General features: G+C 57.5%; 5 protein-coding genes across 5 annotated transcripts; all 5 read left to right on the forward strand.

Annotated features, from left to right (window-relative positions):
* Nucleotides 1–2,025: 2,025 nt before the first annotated feature.
* On the forward strand, nucleotides 2,026–4,058 carry B0T26DRAFT_739625 (pyridoxal phosphate-dependent transferase; the record flags this gene model as incomplete). Its single annotated transcript, XM_060443734.1, has 2 exons — nucleotides 2,026–2,444; nucleotides 2,570–4,058. The coding sequence occupies 2 exons, from the start codon at nucleotides 2,026–2,028 to the stop codon at nucleotides 4,056–4,058; spliced, it is 1,908 nt and encodes a 635-aa protein (XP_060298291.1).
* Nucleotides 4,059–6,177: 2,119 nt separating this feature from the next.
* On the forward strand, nucleotides 6,178–7,867 carry B0T26DRAFT_702457 (uncharacterized protein). The gene is made up of 4 exons (XM_060441630.1): nucleotides 6,178–6,454; nucleotides 6,517–6,708; nucleotides 6,831–7,102; nucleotides 7,166–7,867. The coding sequence occupies exons 1-4, from the start codon at nucleotides 6,315–6,317 to the stop codon at nucleotides 7,738–7,740; spliced, it is 1,179 nt and encodes a 392-aa protein (XP_060298292.1). The 5' UTR covers nucleotides 6,178–6,314; the 3' UTR covers nucleotides 7,741–7,867.
* Nucleotides 7,868–9,506: 1,639 nt separating this feature from the next.
* Nucleotides 9,507–11,043, forward strand: B0T26DRAFT_739627 (glycoside hydrolase superfamily; the record flags this gene model as incomplete). The annotated part of the gene is made up of 2 exons (XM_060443735.1): nucleotides 9,507–9,945; nucleotides 10,031–11,043. 2 exons carry the CDS (start codon nucleotides 9,507–9,509, stop codon nucleotides 11,041–11,043), a joined length of 1,452 nt encoding a protein of 483 aa, XP_060298293.1.
* Nucleotides 11,044–11,602: 559 nt separating this feature from the next.
* Nucleotides 11,603–13,421, forward strand: B0T26DRAFT_739628 (Hydroxyethylthiazole kinase family-domain-containing protein; the record flags this gene model as incomplete). Its single annotated transcript, XM_060443736.1, has 5 exons — nucleotides 11,603–11,888; nucleotides 11,948–12,083; nucleotides 12,151–12,532; nucleotides 12,592–12,803; nucleotides 12,872–13,421. The coding sequence occupies 5 exons, from the start codon at nucleotides 11,603–11,605 to the stop codon at nucleotides 13,419–13,421; spliced, it is 1,566 nt and encodes a 521-aa protein (XP_060298294.1).
* A 671-nt stretch (nucleotides 13,422–14,092) lies between these two features.
* Nucleotides 14,093–15,745, forward strand: B0T26DRAFT_216113 (Isochorismatase-like protein). Its single transcript, XM_060433815.1, has 4 exons — nucleotides 14,093–14,368; nucleotides 14,455–14,470; nucleotides 14,559–14,612; nucleotides 15,006–15,745. Exons 1-4 carry the CDS (start codon nucleotides 14,338–14,340, stop codon nucleotides 15,538–15,540), a joined length of 636 nt encoding a protein of 211 aa, XP_060298295.1. The 5' UTR covers nucleotides 14,093–14,337; the 3' UTR covers nucleotides 15,541–15,745.
* Nucleotides 15,746–15,938: the final 193 nt, after the last annotated feature.

Raw genomic sequence — 15,938 nt, forward strand, 5'->3', positions numbered from 1 at the left:
CATTTCGACCCAGCAGCAGCAGCCACGACCTCAACCTCGACACCAACCCCAGCCCTCAAACGCTAGAGTTATGGGTCACTCACCAAACCTTGATACTAAGACGAAGAAGACCCAGCCCTCAAACGCTAGAGTTATGGGTCACTCACCAAACCTTGATACTAAGACGAAGAAGACCCAGCCCGGGCCAGCGTCGGGATGGGTCGACACAACGGCAGTACAGCAACAGATGATGGCTCGACGGGCTTCGAAGGACGGAAAACTGAAAAGACTGGACGGTCGGGAACCTACCACGCCTAATCAAGGACCGAGACGAACGAGTGATTTGGGAACCCAAGAGTCGCCGGTCGTCATTGACGACTGAGACTGAGATATCTTTTCGCTTTGTCTGGTTCTGCATCTTGCATCTTCTTACAGCCGTTTTTCTTCCTTTTTCGTATTTTTTTCCATTGGAGATACCCCGGAGGTTTTATCAATCAACCATTGTAATGCGTTATAATTAAAACGGATGATGGCTGGCGGCGGACTGCGAGGAGGCGTATCGAAGCTGGGGTGGGTGTTGCCAAAGGTAGCAACTGCAGTGGCTCAAGGAGAGGTAATTGGGAGGTGCAGTGGCGTGTTTACGTACTGTAATGTATCTAAATAAGGTGCCCATGGGGGCGCAGTCAAGTCCGGGGGACGGGCGGGACAGAGGGGAACCGACCTTGTATAGGACCGTTTTTGAAGGACGGTTCTAGCTGTCGACCCAAGGTAACAATAACGTGAAAGGTGAACTACTTTACATTACCTACCTGCCATTCCGTGCCTGTCTTGACTGGATGAATAGTAATCTGTACTCGTGTGAGTAAGGGCCCTTTCAAATGCGGTTGTGGTTGTCGAATGACGTCGGTAGGCAATTGCCCGTGCTTGGTTGACCCTACGAATATCGACTACGAATACCTTGGTTCCTGGCCCATTGAGGAGCGTCCTTTGTGCCAATCATCATCAACAAGAGCTTAGCCGAGGCAGTGGAATGAAGAGCGTATCCGTACTGCCACCTAGCGTATGCGGGCTAGCATGAGGGATCGTATTGCGATGTGGTACCTTGAGTATTCGGGGTTGGAATACGGAGTACGGAGTAGGTCAGAATACCCAACAAGTTCCGTACGCCGAAGCGGAGGGGCAGTACCGCGGGACCTACTTAGCCGTGGGGAGGCGAACTGGAGGAATTTGTCTGGTAACCAATGGCGGGGAGGGCATTTGTCCGCGTTCCCCACCCACGGTCAAAGAGGAAGATGGCAGCCGTCTGTCTCTGTCCCATTGCAGACGACGCTGCGCAGTGGCGTGCACAACGCTGGGTGTGCTGTGTGTGCCTTACCCACAGCGCTGCGCTGCACAAAGGACGCACGCACCCGACATTCGACCTTAACGAGATTCCGAAGACCAGGCGAGAGTGTGTGAGAGACGGGACTCGGGAGAGATGGAGGAGAGATGATCGATGGAGAGAATGGCCTCGCCTCGCCTCCACCTCGGTGGACCGCTAGAGACGGGCTAGAGGGATGGCCGCCGAGGTCATTCGACAGTTTGAAGGCTCGAGGGTTCCCCTTTCCCACTCGAGCACGGCTTTTCTCCTCTTTGGACTTTTGGAAGTGACCTGATTGAGGTGTTCTGGATCTTTGCTGCTTCGGGTGTGAAAGTCAGTTTTTACTTGTCCAACCCAGCAAGCAGTTTCGTGCCGCTCGCCATTCTCGCCTGTTCTTGCTCCGAATTTTTTTTTCTCGTGCCCCTCCCTCTCTGCTTACTAGTAGGCCTTACAGTCCGTACCTGCCAGGTACATACAGCCACTTAGTCAACCACCCCCCCTCCACATCCTCCTCTTCCAAGTCGCCGCCAAAACGAATTGGAAACCTGCGCCGTTCTCGTCGAGCCAGCTGTTCCGTTTCGTTTCGTCTGGCTGCCATTCCATTGACTGACAGACATCGAAAGGCATCAATCGCAAAAAGCAAAAGACCAGGCCAAGAAGAAGAAGATCGAGAAGATCAAGCAAGCATGGATTCGGTACTCCGCCAGTCCAAGGCCATGTGCCCCTTCATGAGAAAGGCTACGGCCGCCGGGCTTCGGGCCATGACGACGGCTGCCACCGCAACCGCAACCGCGGTCCGGCCCGCCGTCGCTCCCTCTCCTTGCGGTGGCGCCATCTCGAAGCTGCAGGTGCTCGCCCGCCGCTGCCCCGTCATGGGTAAGGCCATTGCTGTGCAGTCGGCCCGCCTCGGCAGCAACCACCACCAGCACGCCGGCTTCCACGGTGCCGCTGCTTCCACCTTTGCCGGCCACCGCGAGAGGTCGGGCAAGGCCAGGCTGCACACCAGCCGCTCCAAGGACGCCCGCGCCGTCGAGGACTCCTTGTTGGACAAGGGTGCGTTGCCTTGCTGGCTTCCCACGAGCTCCTGTAGACATGACATGTTCTTGTATGCTGACTGCCAAGACGCCCTCCAGTGCAACTCCCACCCCGCCTGCCCCTGAAGCAGCAGCAAGCTGCCACTTCCGCTGCCACTGCCGCCGGCGCCGGTGTGGCTCCCGGTATGGCTCCCAGCCCCCGACCCTCTACGCACGGCTCCAAGTTTGACTACGAGGGGTTCTACGAGGCCGAGCTGGGCAAGAAACACAAGGACAAGTCGTACCGCTACTTCAACAACATCAACCGCCTGGCCCGCGAGTTCCCGCGCGCCCACATGGCCAACCGGGAGGACCGCGTCGACGTGTGGTGCGCCAATGACTACCTCGGCATGGGCCGCAACCCCCAGGTGCTGCGCGCCATGCACGACACCCTCGACGAGTACGGCGCCGGCGCCGGCGGCACCCGCAACATCTCGGGTCACAATCGCCATGCCGTCGAGCTGGAGCACGCGATTGCCCGCCTGCACGCCAAGGAGGCCGGTCTCGTCTTCAGCTCATGCTACGTCGCCAACGACGCCACCCTGGCCACCCTCGGCAGCAAGATGCCCGACTGCGTCATCCTGTCCGACAGCCTGAACCACGCCTCCATGATCCAGGGCATCCGCCACTCGGGCGCCCGCAAGATCATCTTCAAGCACAACGATGTCCACGACCTCGAGCAGAAGCTGGCGTCGCTGCCCCTGCAGGTGCCCAAGATCATCGCCTTCGAGTCCGTCTACAGCATGTGCGGCTCCATTGGGCCCATCGCTGAGATCTGCGACTTGGCCGAAAAGTACGGCGCCCTGACCTTCCTCGACGAGGTGCATGCCGTGGGCATGTACGGCCCGCACGGCGCCGGCGTCGCCGAGCACCTCGACTTTGAGGCCCACGCCCGCGGCGCCCCGCGCGGCACCATCATGGACCGCATTGACATCATCACGGCCACCTTGGGCAAGGCATACGGGTGCGTGGGTGGCTACATTGCCGGCACCGCCAAGCTGATCGACACGGTGCGGTCGCTTGCACCTGGCTTCATCTTCACCACGACGCTGCCGCCCGCCGTCATGGCAGGCGCCCGGACGGCCATTGAGTACCAGATGGATTACGGCGGTGACCGCCGGCTACAGCAACTCCACACGCGAGCCGTCAAAGAGGCGCTCGGCGAGCGCGACATCCCCGTCATCCCGAACCCGAGCCACATCATTCCCGTGCTTGTGGGCAACGCCGAGCTGGCTAAGAAGGCGAGCGACAAGCTGCTGAAGGATCACGACATTTACGTGCAGAGCATCAACTACCCCACGGTCCCCGTCGGCCAGGAGCGCCTTCGCATCACCCCCACGCCCGGCCATACCAAGCCTTACCGCGATCACCTGGTTGCTGCGATTGAGTCCATCTGGAAAGAGCTGGGCATCAAGCGAACCAGCGAGTGGGCGGCCGAAGGCGGCTTCATCGGCGTCGGCGAGGCCAATGCCGTGGCCGAGGCTCCGCTGTGGACCAACGAGCAGCTTGGCGTCACCGAAGCCACTCGCGCCATCTTGGCTGCATCTCCCGGTGGCAGCAGCCGCGGGCTGACCGAGAGGCTCCTCGAGCTTGAGCTGGAGGGGTCGAGCGCCAGTGCCCCCGCTGCTGCTGCCGGAGCTGCTTAGGGCTGGCTGCTTGGTTGACGCACTATCTGTTTTCAGTGCTCTTGTTTCGCGCTTGCTAGTGATGGGTTATCGGCCGATGACCCCTTTTCGTCTCTCCGGCGCAGCTCGAAGACGGCGACAAGAGGTCAATGACAAAGCTCAGCAGACCTAAAATCACACATTCATTAGAGCGAGCGGTCGGTCGAGGGAAAAGCCCGTATGTGGTGATGATGAGAAGGCCTGGGAGTCTTGTGTCCCTGACGGATCTCTTCCGGTCAAAAAATTCGATTCTTTTAGCTGCCTTCCCATGCAAAATTTGGGAACATATTTATAACAAAATATATCTGAATCCCCCCTGTGAAAGGGGGTGATCAATTTTTGAATACATTCAAAACACTTACGAGTGCGTTGGCGGGGAAGGTACCTTAGGTAGGCCGCTTGATTGAAGTGCCAACACTGCAGAGCTGTGTTATTATTTTGCTTGAATTTGGACTGGAAGTGGCGCGGAGAGGTATGATGTGTTGCCGTCAACATGGCTAATGTCGTGTGTTTGTGGGTGAGATCGATGAAGCGGGGTGAAGTGGTGGGACAAGTTGAGCCGCAGGCAGACTGCAGACTGGGGGGATGGGTTGCTGCAGCCAAGCCAAGCCAGCGGACTCGGCGCGAGACCAAGAGCGAGCGCTACGGGGGCCTGCAGTGCGCTATACGCAAAGTTGGCTGTGGTTGGCCGGTCGCGACAATGCGACGCTGTGTTTATCCAGGGGCAAGGTATGTCGCCTGTGGTCTGCCGTAGGAACGGAGTCGGACGGATTGCTCAACTCCGCCGGAGCTCGTTGCCCCCTGCCAGCGAGTCCCCAGCTCTGACTACATTCCAGTGGCCTATCGGGGTGTAAGTCGAAGACGGCCGTTGGGTTTGGGCATGATGGACATGGGCTACACACCATCACGCGGCGCTCGCTCTCTTCTTCGTCTTGTTCTTTCTCTCTATTCTTTTTCTCTGTTCACGTTCCCTTCTCTCCCTTCTCGCGGTTTGTTTGCCTGCCGTCTGACGGTGTCCAAAGTCAAAGTCAACATCTGCTTCTGTTCCATCGGGTCCTGCTTCGTACCTGGGAACCATGAAGAAAAGGTGTTTGTTTGTGCTTGTTTATACGTGCCTATAGCTCCGTATGTGGCTAGTCTCATGCCGGGAATTAGATAGCTTAGGTAGACGACAGGACAAACCTCGGGAGCGGCCATCGATGGAGTCTCCGGCCGCACACGCACAGCCAAGGGGCATCTTCAAGGGGCCGCGTGCCTGTGCTACGTGTGCTCGTGCCAAATCAAGATGCGTGCCAGGCCCGGACGGCCAAGGGAAAGGGAAATGCGAGCGGTAAGCTATACCCCCTATATCCATCAGCAGAGAGAGTCGTGGGAGCCTGCACACACACCCCTCCCTCCTTCTCCGGCGGAGTGGTTGCGATGGTCCGGCGGAGCACTGCCAGATATGCTAAGCGGGCGGCCATGCAGAGCCCAGCATGTCTGTCTGTGTTCCACGGGTTGGCTACCTAGGTGTCGAGTCTGCATGTACATGTACGACGTGCTAACCCAGGGATGACAAGATGCCACCGCCTGGCCAAGCCGTGTTCGACGCAGGCGCCGACGACGCAGCAGCCCAAGAAGCGCAAAGACCCCAAGCCCGGCCGCGTCGCCGAGCTGGAGAAGAGGCTCGAGGACCTGTCGGCTCGCCTCGAGCTGGGCCCAGCCCCGGCCTCGAGCCTGCACCACCCGCCGCCGCCGCCCAGCCCGCCCGACTCGGACGCCACTCCCGCTCCCGTGCCTGCTCCCGTGCCAGCTCGCGCTCTCGGTATCGGTCTCCCGGCCCAACCCACTAGTAACCTGCTATTCCGGAACACCGGCACACCCGTGTGGCACGTCTTTAACATCTTTCCCGAGGAGTCCTTTGGCGACTTCTCCGAGAGGACCTCGCAGACGTCGGCCCAGGCGCAACAGGCCTCGTCTCCTTTGCAGCCGCTTCCGGAACCACGGTTGGATTTGGCTCAGCAACAGGAGCAGCAGCAGCAGCAAGACGTACCGCAGACACAGCAACAGCAACAGCAGCAGCAACAACAGCAACAACAGCAACAACAGGTCCCACAATGGCCCGAGGGCACCGAAGCCGACGGCCTGCTGGCCCAGTACAACGCCGAGTTCTCCCATCTGCACCCGTTCGCCATCCCACCGCTGCATCTCGGCTCGGCCCAGCTGCGGCACCAGCGGCCCTTTCTCTGGAAGGCTCTCATGGTGGCCGCGTGCCACCTGCACGGCAAGCGCCAGGTGGTCATGGCCGACGATCTACTACGCGAGATTGTCGCGGCCGCCTTCATCACGCCGCTGAAGAGCCTCGACGTCCTGCAGGGCCTGCAGTTGCTGATAGCCTGGTATGCAGGCAGCCCCTTTTTTTTTATGTTGCTAGAAAGGGAGTTGTTAACGAGAAACACAGGTACCACTACAACCTCCGCAGCGTCCAGATGGCCAACCTGTTGTTCCTCATGCGGTCCATGTGCACCAACCTCGGCATTGGCGAGCTGCTGCTGCAGTTCCCGGCCGAGCTCAGCGGCGCCCCCGCCGCCCATCCCCCTGACTATCTGGAGCTGATGCGCGCGTATGCGGGCACCTTTTACCAAGTGGCCTTGTATGTTTACTTATATTACCCCTTTAAACTTATTTTGTCTATTTTGTTTTGTGTCCCCCCCGCAGCATATATAGCTGAGACGATACTAGCCGGCTGCTAACAACTTCGGGGCCGGAATGTAGAACATACAACACCGGCAACAAGCATGACGCCCTGATGGACCCGTCGCTCCTGGCCAACTGCTGCCGCACCATCGAGAGCCGCATGGAGTACGCCTCTGACGGCCTCCTAGTCGCCCTCGTACGCCAGCAGCAGTTGTCCCAGACAATCTCCCAGACCCTGGGGTACCGCGCCAGCGCCGGCGAAGGCCTGCCGCTGGCCATGCTCGTCGCGAGCTTCCAGCAGCAGCTGCAGGCGTTCAAAGCGTCGCTGGCGCCGCACGTGCGGGAGAACCGTAAGCATTTCCCTCTATCCCTGCGTACATGGCTCATCATTTCTTGTCATCTATCACGAACAGCGTCGCTCGCCGGACACATGTACACGTCAGAAATCATCCTATTTGAAAAGCTCGGACTAGAGCCAGCCACAACTACAACCACAACCAAAACCGCCGCCGGCGTCCCGGACGTGCAGCGCATCGAACTGCTCTGGCAGTGCCTGCACGCCGTCAAGGCGTACCTCGACCACCGCTACGCGCAGCCGGCGGGCGCAACCCCGCCGCGCTTCATCTGCATGACGTCGTTCGACTTCGTCTACGCCTTCGTCACCGCCACGCGCCTCATGACCTGCCACGCTCCCGGCTGGGACCCCGCGCGCGTGCGCAGTTTGCTAGCCTTTGACGCGTATTTCGAGCGCCAGCTCGCTGAGATGATGTACATTTCCCAGATGCGGCGGCAGGTACGGCGACGGCGGCGGCCAAAGGGGAAGAGCAGGGGCGGTGGTGAGGGAGATGTGGGAGATGGCGAGGATGTCGATATCGGAAACGAAGATGACGATGAGGATGAGGAGAATACGGTTGAGGAGAATGATCCTTACGACAGGCTGATGAAAAAAGCAGCCAGCCTGTTCACGGCGGTGGTGAGTGAACGGTGAAAGCAAACAAGCCACAGCCTGAGCCAGTGGCCATGGGCTGTTGTTTTGCTGCCCCTTCCCCTTTTTTATTTCCCCCTTCCTCTCTCCACCTTTTCTCTTTCCCCCTTTTCTCCCTCGTCCCCCCCCCCCCCCCCCCCCTTCCAAAAAAAAAAAAAAAACTACCCACTCACCCAACTAACACCAACCTCCTCCACCCACGCCACAGCGCAGCGAGCTCGACACGGCGCACAACAACACGCACGAGCTGTACAGCACAGCACCCGTGCCAAGCCTCACGTTTACGGCCCTGGACCTGAACGGGCTGATGCACGACCTCGGCAGCGAGTTCTGGTACGACCTGTCCGGCGGTGGCGGCGGCGGTGATGGTGGCGATGGTGGCGGCACCTTTGGATCCATGCTGTTCGACCCTGTGCTGCGCGTGATGGACCACTGGACTGACTACGCTGCCGAAGGCGCCCCGGCCTAGCTTGCTAGGCACGATGGAACGGAACGGGGTGACATGTATATATATCTCTCTCAAAAAGCCGCGGGCTTGGTATTCGTACCTTGGGTACGTAGTCTTGCGTATCACACATCAACTCACACATACATACTGCACCCGCGTTCTGCGTACTAGTTTACCACACACGAACATAACAGCTTGATCACATCTCCGACCTCAACCGTGGGCCGTGGGGGAGGGGGATGACAAGAGAAGGACGGCCGGCTATCGGCATCTGGATCCAACTCAAACCCACTACATATCAAATTAGCAGCTAACTATGTAGGTAGTATCTACCAAAGGAAAAGAAACCCCCCAGCTGACGCCGGCCCGTTCTCCAAGGACCATCATCTGGAGCCCCGGAGACCTGGGCGGGCATGCAACCAACCCCACAACAGCAGTTTACCTGTCTATCTCCATGGCCTCTTCGTTTTCGATCCCGGGAGTTGCATGCCGGGCCTCGGGCTTTTCTTTTCTTTTCACAAACAAACTCCCTCCTCCCGGACCAGGCAAGGTAAGACACCACCACTCACACCCACGCGTATATATGCCCAAAAAGGTGCGCCGCGTTGCTTGTGGGTAAATTCGACCGGGGCGAACGGGAGGAGTGTTGTCGTCACACATCGAAAAGTCCATGTATGGGAGGCGGGGAATTTACCCGCGTCCGTCTGGGCACTATCACTTCCCTCTTTTATTATTATTTATTTTTCTTTGCCCGACTTGGGAAAAGGAGGGGAGACGGAATCCCGCCTTCATTTCTCGCTCTGCTCTCCCCCGCATTGGCCAAGACTCGTCCAAATAGCAAGACCACTCTATATCCAGTGGATGGGGAAACCTCGCAGTGCCGGCTTGTGCGAAACTTGTTTAGACTTTCGTCTCTACTCGCCGGATAAAATGCCCGATGCTTCGCAGGGCATGCCATATGGTACCCTTTTTGCTGGCCCGGTCGAGAGGATATCTCTCTGATTTCCCCAGAAAAGAAGAATAACATATCATGTCCCTTCGTAATCAAATCGATGTTGTTCCTGGACCTGCCACACCTGCGGGCCAGCGCAATCAAAGATAGACATGCTCCCCACACAACGCAATATGGGGTAAACGCAGAAACAGGGACACAGGCCACCCAGGACCTCCCTTCCTCCAGAGATGGTGTTGGGCGGCGGCTACAAAGGTTGAAGGGAACTCGCCTTGCAATGTATAAGAAACACGGCTAGCCGCCCTTGTAAGCTTACCACGCGGGGAAGAAAGCCGCAAGTTTAGTCTTGTAACTGCCGTTGCCGTCAACATGCGCCTTTCGGAAACGGTCCTTCTCACGGCAGCCGCGGCTGTTGGCCGTGTCGGCGGCGAGGCCGTGCTCACTGAGCGCCAGTCGTCGAGCACCGTCACGGTCGACTTGTCCAAGACATACCAGACAATGGATGGCTTCGGCTTCTCTGTGGCCTTCCAGCGGGCCAATCTCATCACCAACTTGTCAGACAAGACGAAGCAGCGCGAGCTGCTAGACCTTCTCTTTAACAGGACGTCGGGAGCAGGCTTCACTATCCTCCGGGTGGGCATCGGATCGAGCCCAGACAGCAGTTCGGACCACATGAACACGTTTGCGCCCAAAAACCCCGGCGGGCCCAAAGCTGCGCCACAATACCAATGGGACGGCAAAGACAGCGGACAACTGTGGGTGGCGCAGGAGGCTATCAACACATATGGGGTCAAGGGAATCTACGCCGGTAGGTAGACAGACTCTGACTGGAGAATGGGGTGAGAGCACTTAGGCAGAAAAGCGGCTGACAGCGGGCGCCATGCTTTGAACAGACGCCTGGAGTGCGCCGGGCTATATGAAGACGAACGGACAAGAGACCAACGGAGGCGCGATCTGCGGCGTGCCCGGGGCGACGTGCTCGAGCGGAGACTGGCGGCAAGCATATGCAGACTACCTGGTAGCCTATGTCAAGTTCTACCGCGATGCCGGCGTCAACGTGTCGCATCTGGGATTTCTCAACGAGCCTGAGTTCAGCGCCAGCTACGCTAGCATGTCATCGAGTGGAGCACAAGCGGCCGACTTCATCAAGGTGCTGTACCCGACGGTTCAGGCGGCGGGTCTGGGGAACACGACGGGCATCGTCTGCTGCGACTCGGAGGGCTGGGGCAACCAGGTCAGCATGACCAACGCAATCAAGTCGGCCGGTGCCGAGAGTATGCTCAAGGCCGTCACATCACACACGTACACGGGAGGGCCGTCGGGGGCTATGAACACCAAGGTGCCCGTCTGGCTGTCGGAGCAGTGCGACCTCAACGGGGGGTGGTCGACATCTTGGTACGGGAGCGGCGGGGCGGGCGAGGGCTTGACGTGGGCCAACAACGTGTACTCGGCCGTGGTCAACAACGGCGTCTCGGGCTACGTGTATTGGGAGGGCGTGCAATGGCCGAACCCCAACACCAACGAGAAGCTCATCAAGGTGGACAACCGTACCAACACGTACGAGGTGGCCAAGCGGCTGTGGGCCCTGGCCAACTGGTCGCGATTCGTGCTTCCGGGCGCCGTACGCGTGGGCTCGTCGGGGGGCAGCGGGGTGAAGACGGCGGCCTTCAAGAACACCGACGGCAGCATCGCTGTCGTGGCCATCAGCACGGGCAGCTCGGCGTCTAACATCAACATCAAGGTGTCGGGCGCGACGCCGGCGGCCGTCGTGGCCTACGTGTCTGACAACACGCACAACTGCGAGAAGACGACGGCCAGCGTCGCGGCTGACGGCACAATCACGGGGTCCGTGGCCGGGCGGTCCATCATCACATTTTTTGTTGTCCCGGGGCCGCCTGCAACCTGACCGACAGAGTAGGCATAGTATGTGAAGCCGAGATGGAAGATGGCGTGTTTTGAGCCCGGGTATACTCCCATGAAATGATAAGATTGTGTAATACAAACAAGCAAATCAAATACTACACATAGTCCGGTCTTCATCCGGGCTGGTTGGGGTGTGTCTGTGTTTGGGTTTGGGTGTAGGTAGAGTAAGTACGTTGAATGGGCACGCCTTATATCCAGTTAGAAAAAAAAGTGAGAGGAAGTGTTGCAAGTTACAATTTCCACTTTAGAACCCTCCGTAATCGGGAAGTTAAGTGTAGATGCCTCCTTCCAAGACTGATTTTATCTTTGAAAAGGCGAAAGGGGCGAAAGTGGAAGGAACGTCAAGCGTGGGTGGAAGTTGCATCCCACTGCCGTTGCTGCCAGCTGCAGAGTGAATTTCCTCGGAGTCAATTGCGCAGCAAGCGGCGGGGTCGTTATCAATTAATTTAATTTTGGAGACGGCCATCTTCGTTTGTTCCCATAACGTTAAGGTACTTAGCTGATACGGATAGGGGACTCCTATCAACTAAAATAATACCACAATGGCCGCTCGAGACGTCGACTATTCGCTGTACCTCGTGACGGACTCGACGCCTGCGATCCTGGGCGACAGAGACATCGCGTGGGCGGTCGAGGAGGCCATCAAGGGCGGCGTGGGCTGCGTGCAGCTGCGCGACAAGACCAGCGACACAGCACAGCTTGTCGCCATCGGCCGTCGACTTCGCAATGTCACCCTCCGCTACGGGGTTCCGCTGCTCATCAACGACCGCGTCGATGTGGCCCTGGCCGTTGGTTGCGAGGGCGTCCACATTGGACAGGATGACATGGGTCGGTAACTCCTCTAATATAAATACCCTAATCCTTGACTTACTGAGTACTCCTCCCAGAATTGTCGACAGCAAGGCACCTCCTGGGCCCCCGTGCCATCATCGGCGTCACGGTGAGCACCGTTGCCCAAGCCCTGCGCGCCTGTGAAGGTGGTGCCGACTACCTCGGCATCGGTACCGTCTATGCTACACCGACGTGAGACAAGAGACACCACCCTACCCCTTACCCAACTCAGCTTATCTCCTTCTGACTGCGTGTACAGGAAGACCAACACTAAAGACATCATCGGTACCGCCGGCGTACGGAACATCCTTCAGGAGGTTGCCCATGCCGGCCACACCGTCCGGACTGTATGCATTGGTGGCATCAATGAGTCCAATGTCGCCCGCGTCCTCTTCCAGAGCGCCGCCCCCTCCAAGTCGCTCGATGGAGTCGCACTAGTGAGCGCCATCATGGCGGCACCAGACCCCGAGGCAGCGGCCCATAAACTGCTGCATCTCGTCAAGCGGCCGCCGCACTTCGGTTGGCCAACCGCAGAGAGCCCGCCCTGGCCTGTTGATGCGCTCCAAATCGTCGCTTTAGCGGCCGATACCATCACTGCAATTCACAAAACCACGCCGCTTTCGCACAACATGACAAACCTGGTATGGGCGTGCGGCCCATGAATAGAGTCTCTGCTCGTGTTGCTGACGGGGCTGGGCAGGTCGTGCAAAACTTTGCCGCAAATCTCGCCCTGGCCGTTGGCGCGTCGCCCATCATGTCTAGCTACGGACAGGAGGCAGCCGATCTGTGCAAACTGGGAGGGTCGCTGGTTATCAACATGGGCACCGTCACACCAGACGGGCTAGCCAACTACTTGGAGGCGCTCAGAGCCTACAACCAGGCCGGTCGGCCCGTCGTGTTCGATCCTGTTGGGTACGTCTGGACCTTATCCACCACGTCTAGACTCGGGTTGTTTGTCATGCTGATGATAGGACGCGCAGTGCCGGGGCCACGGCTGTGCGGCGCGCAGCTGTCAAGACCATCATGGCCGGCGGCTATCTCGATGTCATCAAGGGCAACGAAGGCGAGATACTGACCGTGTTTGGTGACGAGAAACTGCAACAACGCGGTGTCGACAGCTCAAGCACCCTCAATACGGAGCAAAAGGCCGAGCTAGTGCAGAAGCTCGCGGCGCGCGAGAAGACGGTCGTCATCATGACAGGCCCAACCGACTTTATCAGCGACGGCCAGCGGACCTTTAGTCTCGAGAACGGGCATCGGTATCTCGGCGAGGTGACGGGGACGGGCTGTGTGCTAGGCACTGCCATCTCGGCCGCCGTTGCTGTCGGCTCAGAGGACAAGATCGTGGCGGCTATTGCCGCCATGCTGCACTTTGAGATCGCGGCCGAGGTAGCTGCATCTAGAAGCGACGTCCGAGGGCCTGGCACGTTTGTCGCCGCCTTCCTCGATGAGCTGTACAACATCCGCCAGGCCACGGTGGGGGGCGATCTCGCCTGGCTGCAGGGCGCAAAGCTCTCGCGTGTCCCGTAGTGCCAGACTCCGACGTGGCCGGCATGGATTCTGCCCCCTGTGCAACTTGTCTAATACATTGCTTCCTGTCACTGCTTTGCTTCTTTTTTGGTGGCATCTGGCTGACGAGGTACCCGGCCCTTGCTTTTATTCACCGTCAGACTTTTCGAGTGTCGTCTCTGCCTCTGAATGAGTGGCGAATCTTGGCCACTGGATCTCCTCTTGGAATAGGAGGCTACTCTCTACTCTCTCTTGGTAAAAACCGGTTATTCATATGTCTCAGGAGTCCTATTGATATCATGTCCCGAAATGGCTTAGGCACAGCTTTGTTTGGGGACTTCTAGGTGGTCATGTATCCCGCAAATCATTAACTACTCTACCTTAGTGATGTGGAGCTGTAATTTTGGAAGTCTGAGCCACCTCTCGGCCCACTGGATTGGAGAAAAGAGCAGCAGTATCGGATATTACATTTCTTGCTGGGGTGAATCTGCTCTGTTGTGAATTGCCGAGACTCAAAAGTCTGCTAGAAAGAAACAGATAAAAGATCTCTTTGAGCTTGGTGGCGTGGTGGACGCGTTGATAACTTCTCAGAGCTTTGAAGCCATGAACGTTGCAATACATCTGCAACTCGTAACGTTCTTAAAACGTCGGCCACACCCGTGAGGGGCGAGGGAGGGGAAGTGCCGGGCATATTATCTTGTCCCTCGGCCAATTTACCCCAAGTAAACCCTCGCCGTCCCGTCTCGGGTCGGGGTACATACAGTTCCGCACCCCCGCTCTTCCCGACGCTAGGAATCGACCAAGTCGGTCTTTGTCTTCCTTTACATACATACAATAGCCAGCCATATCTCGAGTTGACGCTGTGCCCCTATTCTAACGACCTTATTTGGGGGTTTGGCAAGAAAACGATAACTGCGCTCAAGCCATTCATCTCGCTATGGCTAGTCCAGCTCCTCAGCGCCGGTTTCGTAGGTCACACACCTACCCCTTTCCCCTGCTCCCGCCTCCTATTGCCATCATCATCACTATCACCGCCGCTGACCAAACTCTGCAGAAAACCCAGCTCTCTTGTCAGTTTTCTTATTTATTTTATTTTTTCTCATCATTAATTGTCTCTTCCCATACCCTTAGTGTCGGTGCTGATGGTGGGTGTGTTAGTATCTGCGACATTCAGGAAAAGTTCCGTAGCGCCATCTTTGAGTTTGACAAGGTGTAGGTCTATTTTCACTATTCCGTTTCAGTCTCTTTGTTTTTTCTATATGTGGTTATTTTATATTTCTGTTTTCTTCAGCCTCCGTTTATTTCATATGTCTATGTTTCTATTTTGTTTATGCTCTATATAAATAGGCCGTCTCTATTTCTTGCCCCCTATAGTCCGATTGACCCCTTTTTTATCTGTCCTATTCTGTTTTTATTTCCTACTCCCTCCACTTCCACGCCTGTCCTCGGAATCATCGCCTCCTTTCTCTCGTACAATAATAGCCCGCTCCATCTCCTACCTGCCAATATCAATATACAAGGGCCGAGAGGAACAAGCACGAAGAACATGAATGGACACCCCCGGCACCAGCACATTACTTATCTACCTCACACCGCCCGCCGTAGCGTGCTCACCACGAGCAAGATGCTGCGGGCGTGCGCGGCGCTGCAGATCCCAGTGTACGTGACGACGCAGAACCGGGCGCGGCTGGGCGACACGGTGGCCGAGCTGCAGGCGCAGCTGCAAGAGGGAGGCGGCAGACTGGTGCGGGCCAACACGGACAAGACGCGGTTCAGCATGTGGATTCCGGCCGTGACGTCGCAGCTGGCAGAGACAGAGACAAAAAAGAAGAGCGAGATTGTTATCGTCGGTATCGAGGCGCACATCTGCGTGACGCAGACGGCGCTGGACGCGCTGGCGGCGGGCTACAGTGTCTACGTGCTGGCGGACGGGGTCAGCAGTTGCAACCGCGACGAGGTCGGCGTGGCGCTGGCGCGGCTGCGGGCGGCGGGCGCCGTGGTGACGACGAGCGAGAGCTGGATCTACGAGTGCCTGGGCGACGCGGCGGCGGCCGAGTTCAAGACTATTGTGGGCTTGGTTAAGGAGACGGGACGCGACACTAAGGCCGCCCTTGAGGGCCTGTTGTCGCCTAGGATTTAACACCTTCGTATCAGGGGTTATGTGGCCCTCGATTTTATATAGGCAGGCAACTCCAAGCACTGGGTAGCAAGCCAGATGAGCCGAAACGCCAAAATAAGAGGCACGCTAGTCTAATGCCGCCAACGATGATGAGACTGAACCCTATGGGTTGGACGACGGCATCCGGTTAGATTAGATGATAACTGCTGAATATCTATATGTTCGTCTGCCAACCATCAATCCGCCATATGCGCTGTTCAATAGTTCTTTATTTGTTTTTCTATTTTCTTTTTTGGCCGCTCTTCACTTGCCCATCAATTCGCTAGACCGCGTCCTGTCAGCTGTCTTTGCTTTGCCTCTGGTCCGTCTCATTACTCGCTGACCCCTTCTCGGACAAAGAAAAATGGAGGAAACTCAGA

This window comes from Lasiosphaeria miniovina (assembly GCF_030549165.1).
Source record: "Lasiosphaeria miniovina strain SMH2392-1A chromosome Unknown B0T26scaffold_3, whole genome shotgun sequence".
Lineage (NCBI taxonomy): Eukaryota > Fungi > Ascomycota > Sordariomycetes > Sordariales > Lasiosphaeriaceae > Lasiosphaeria > Lasiosphaeria miniovina.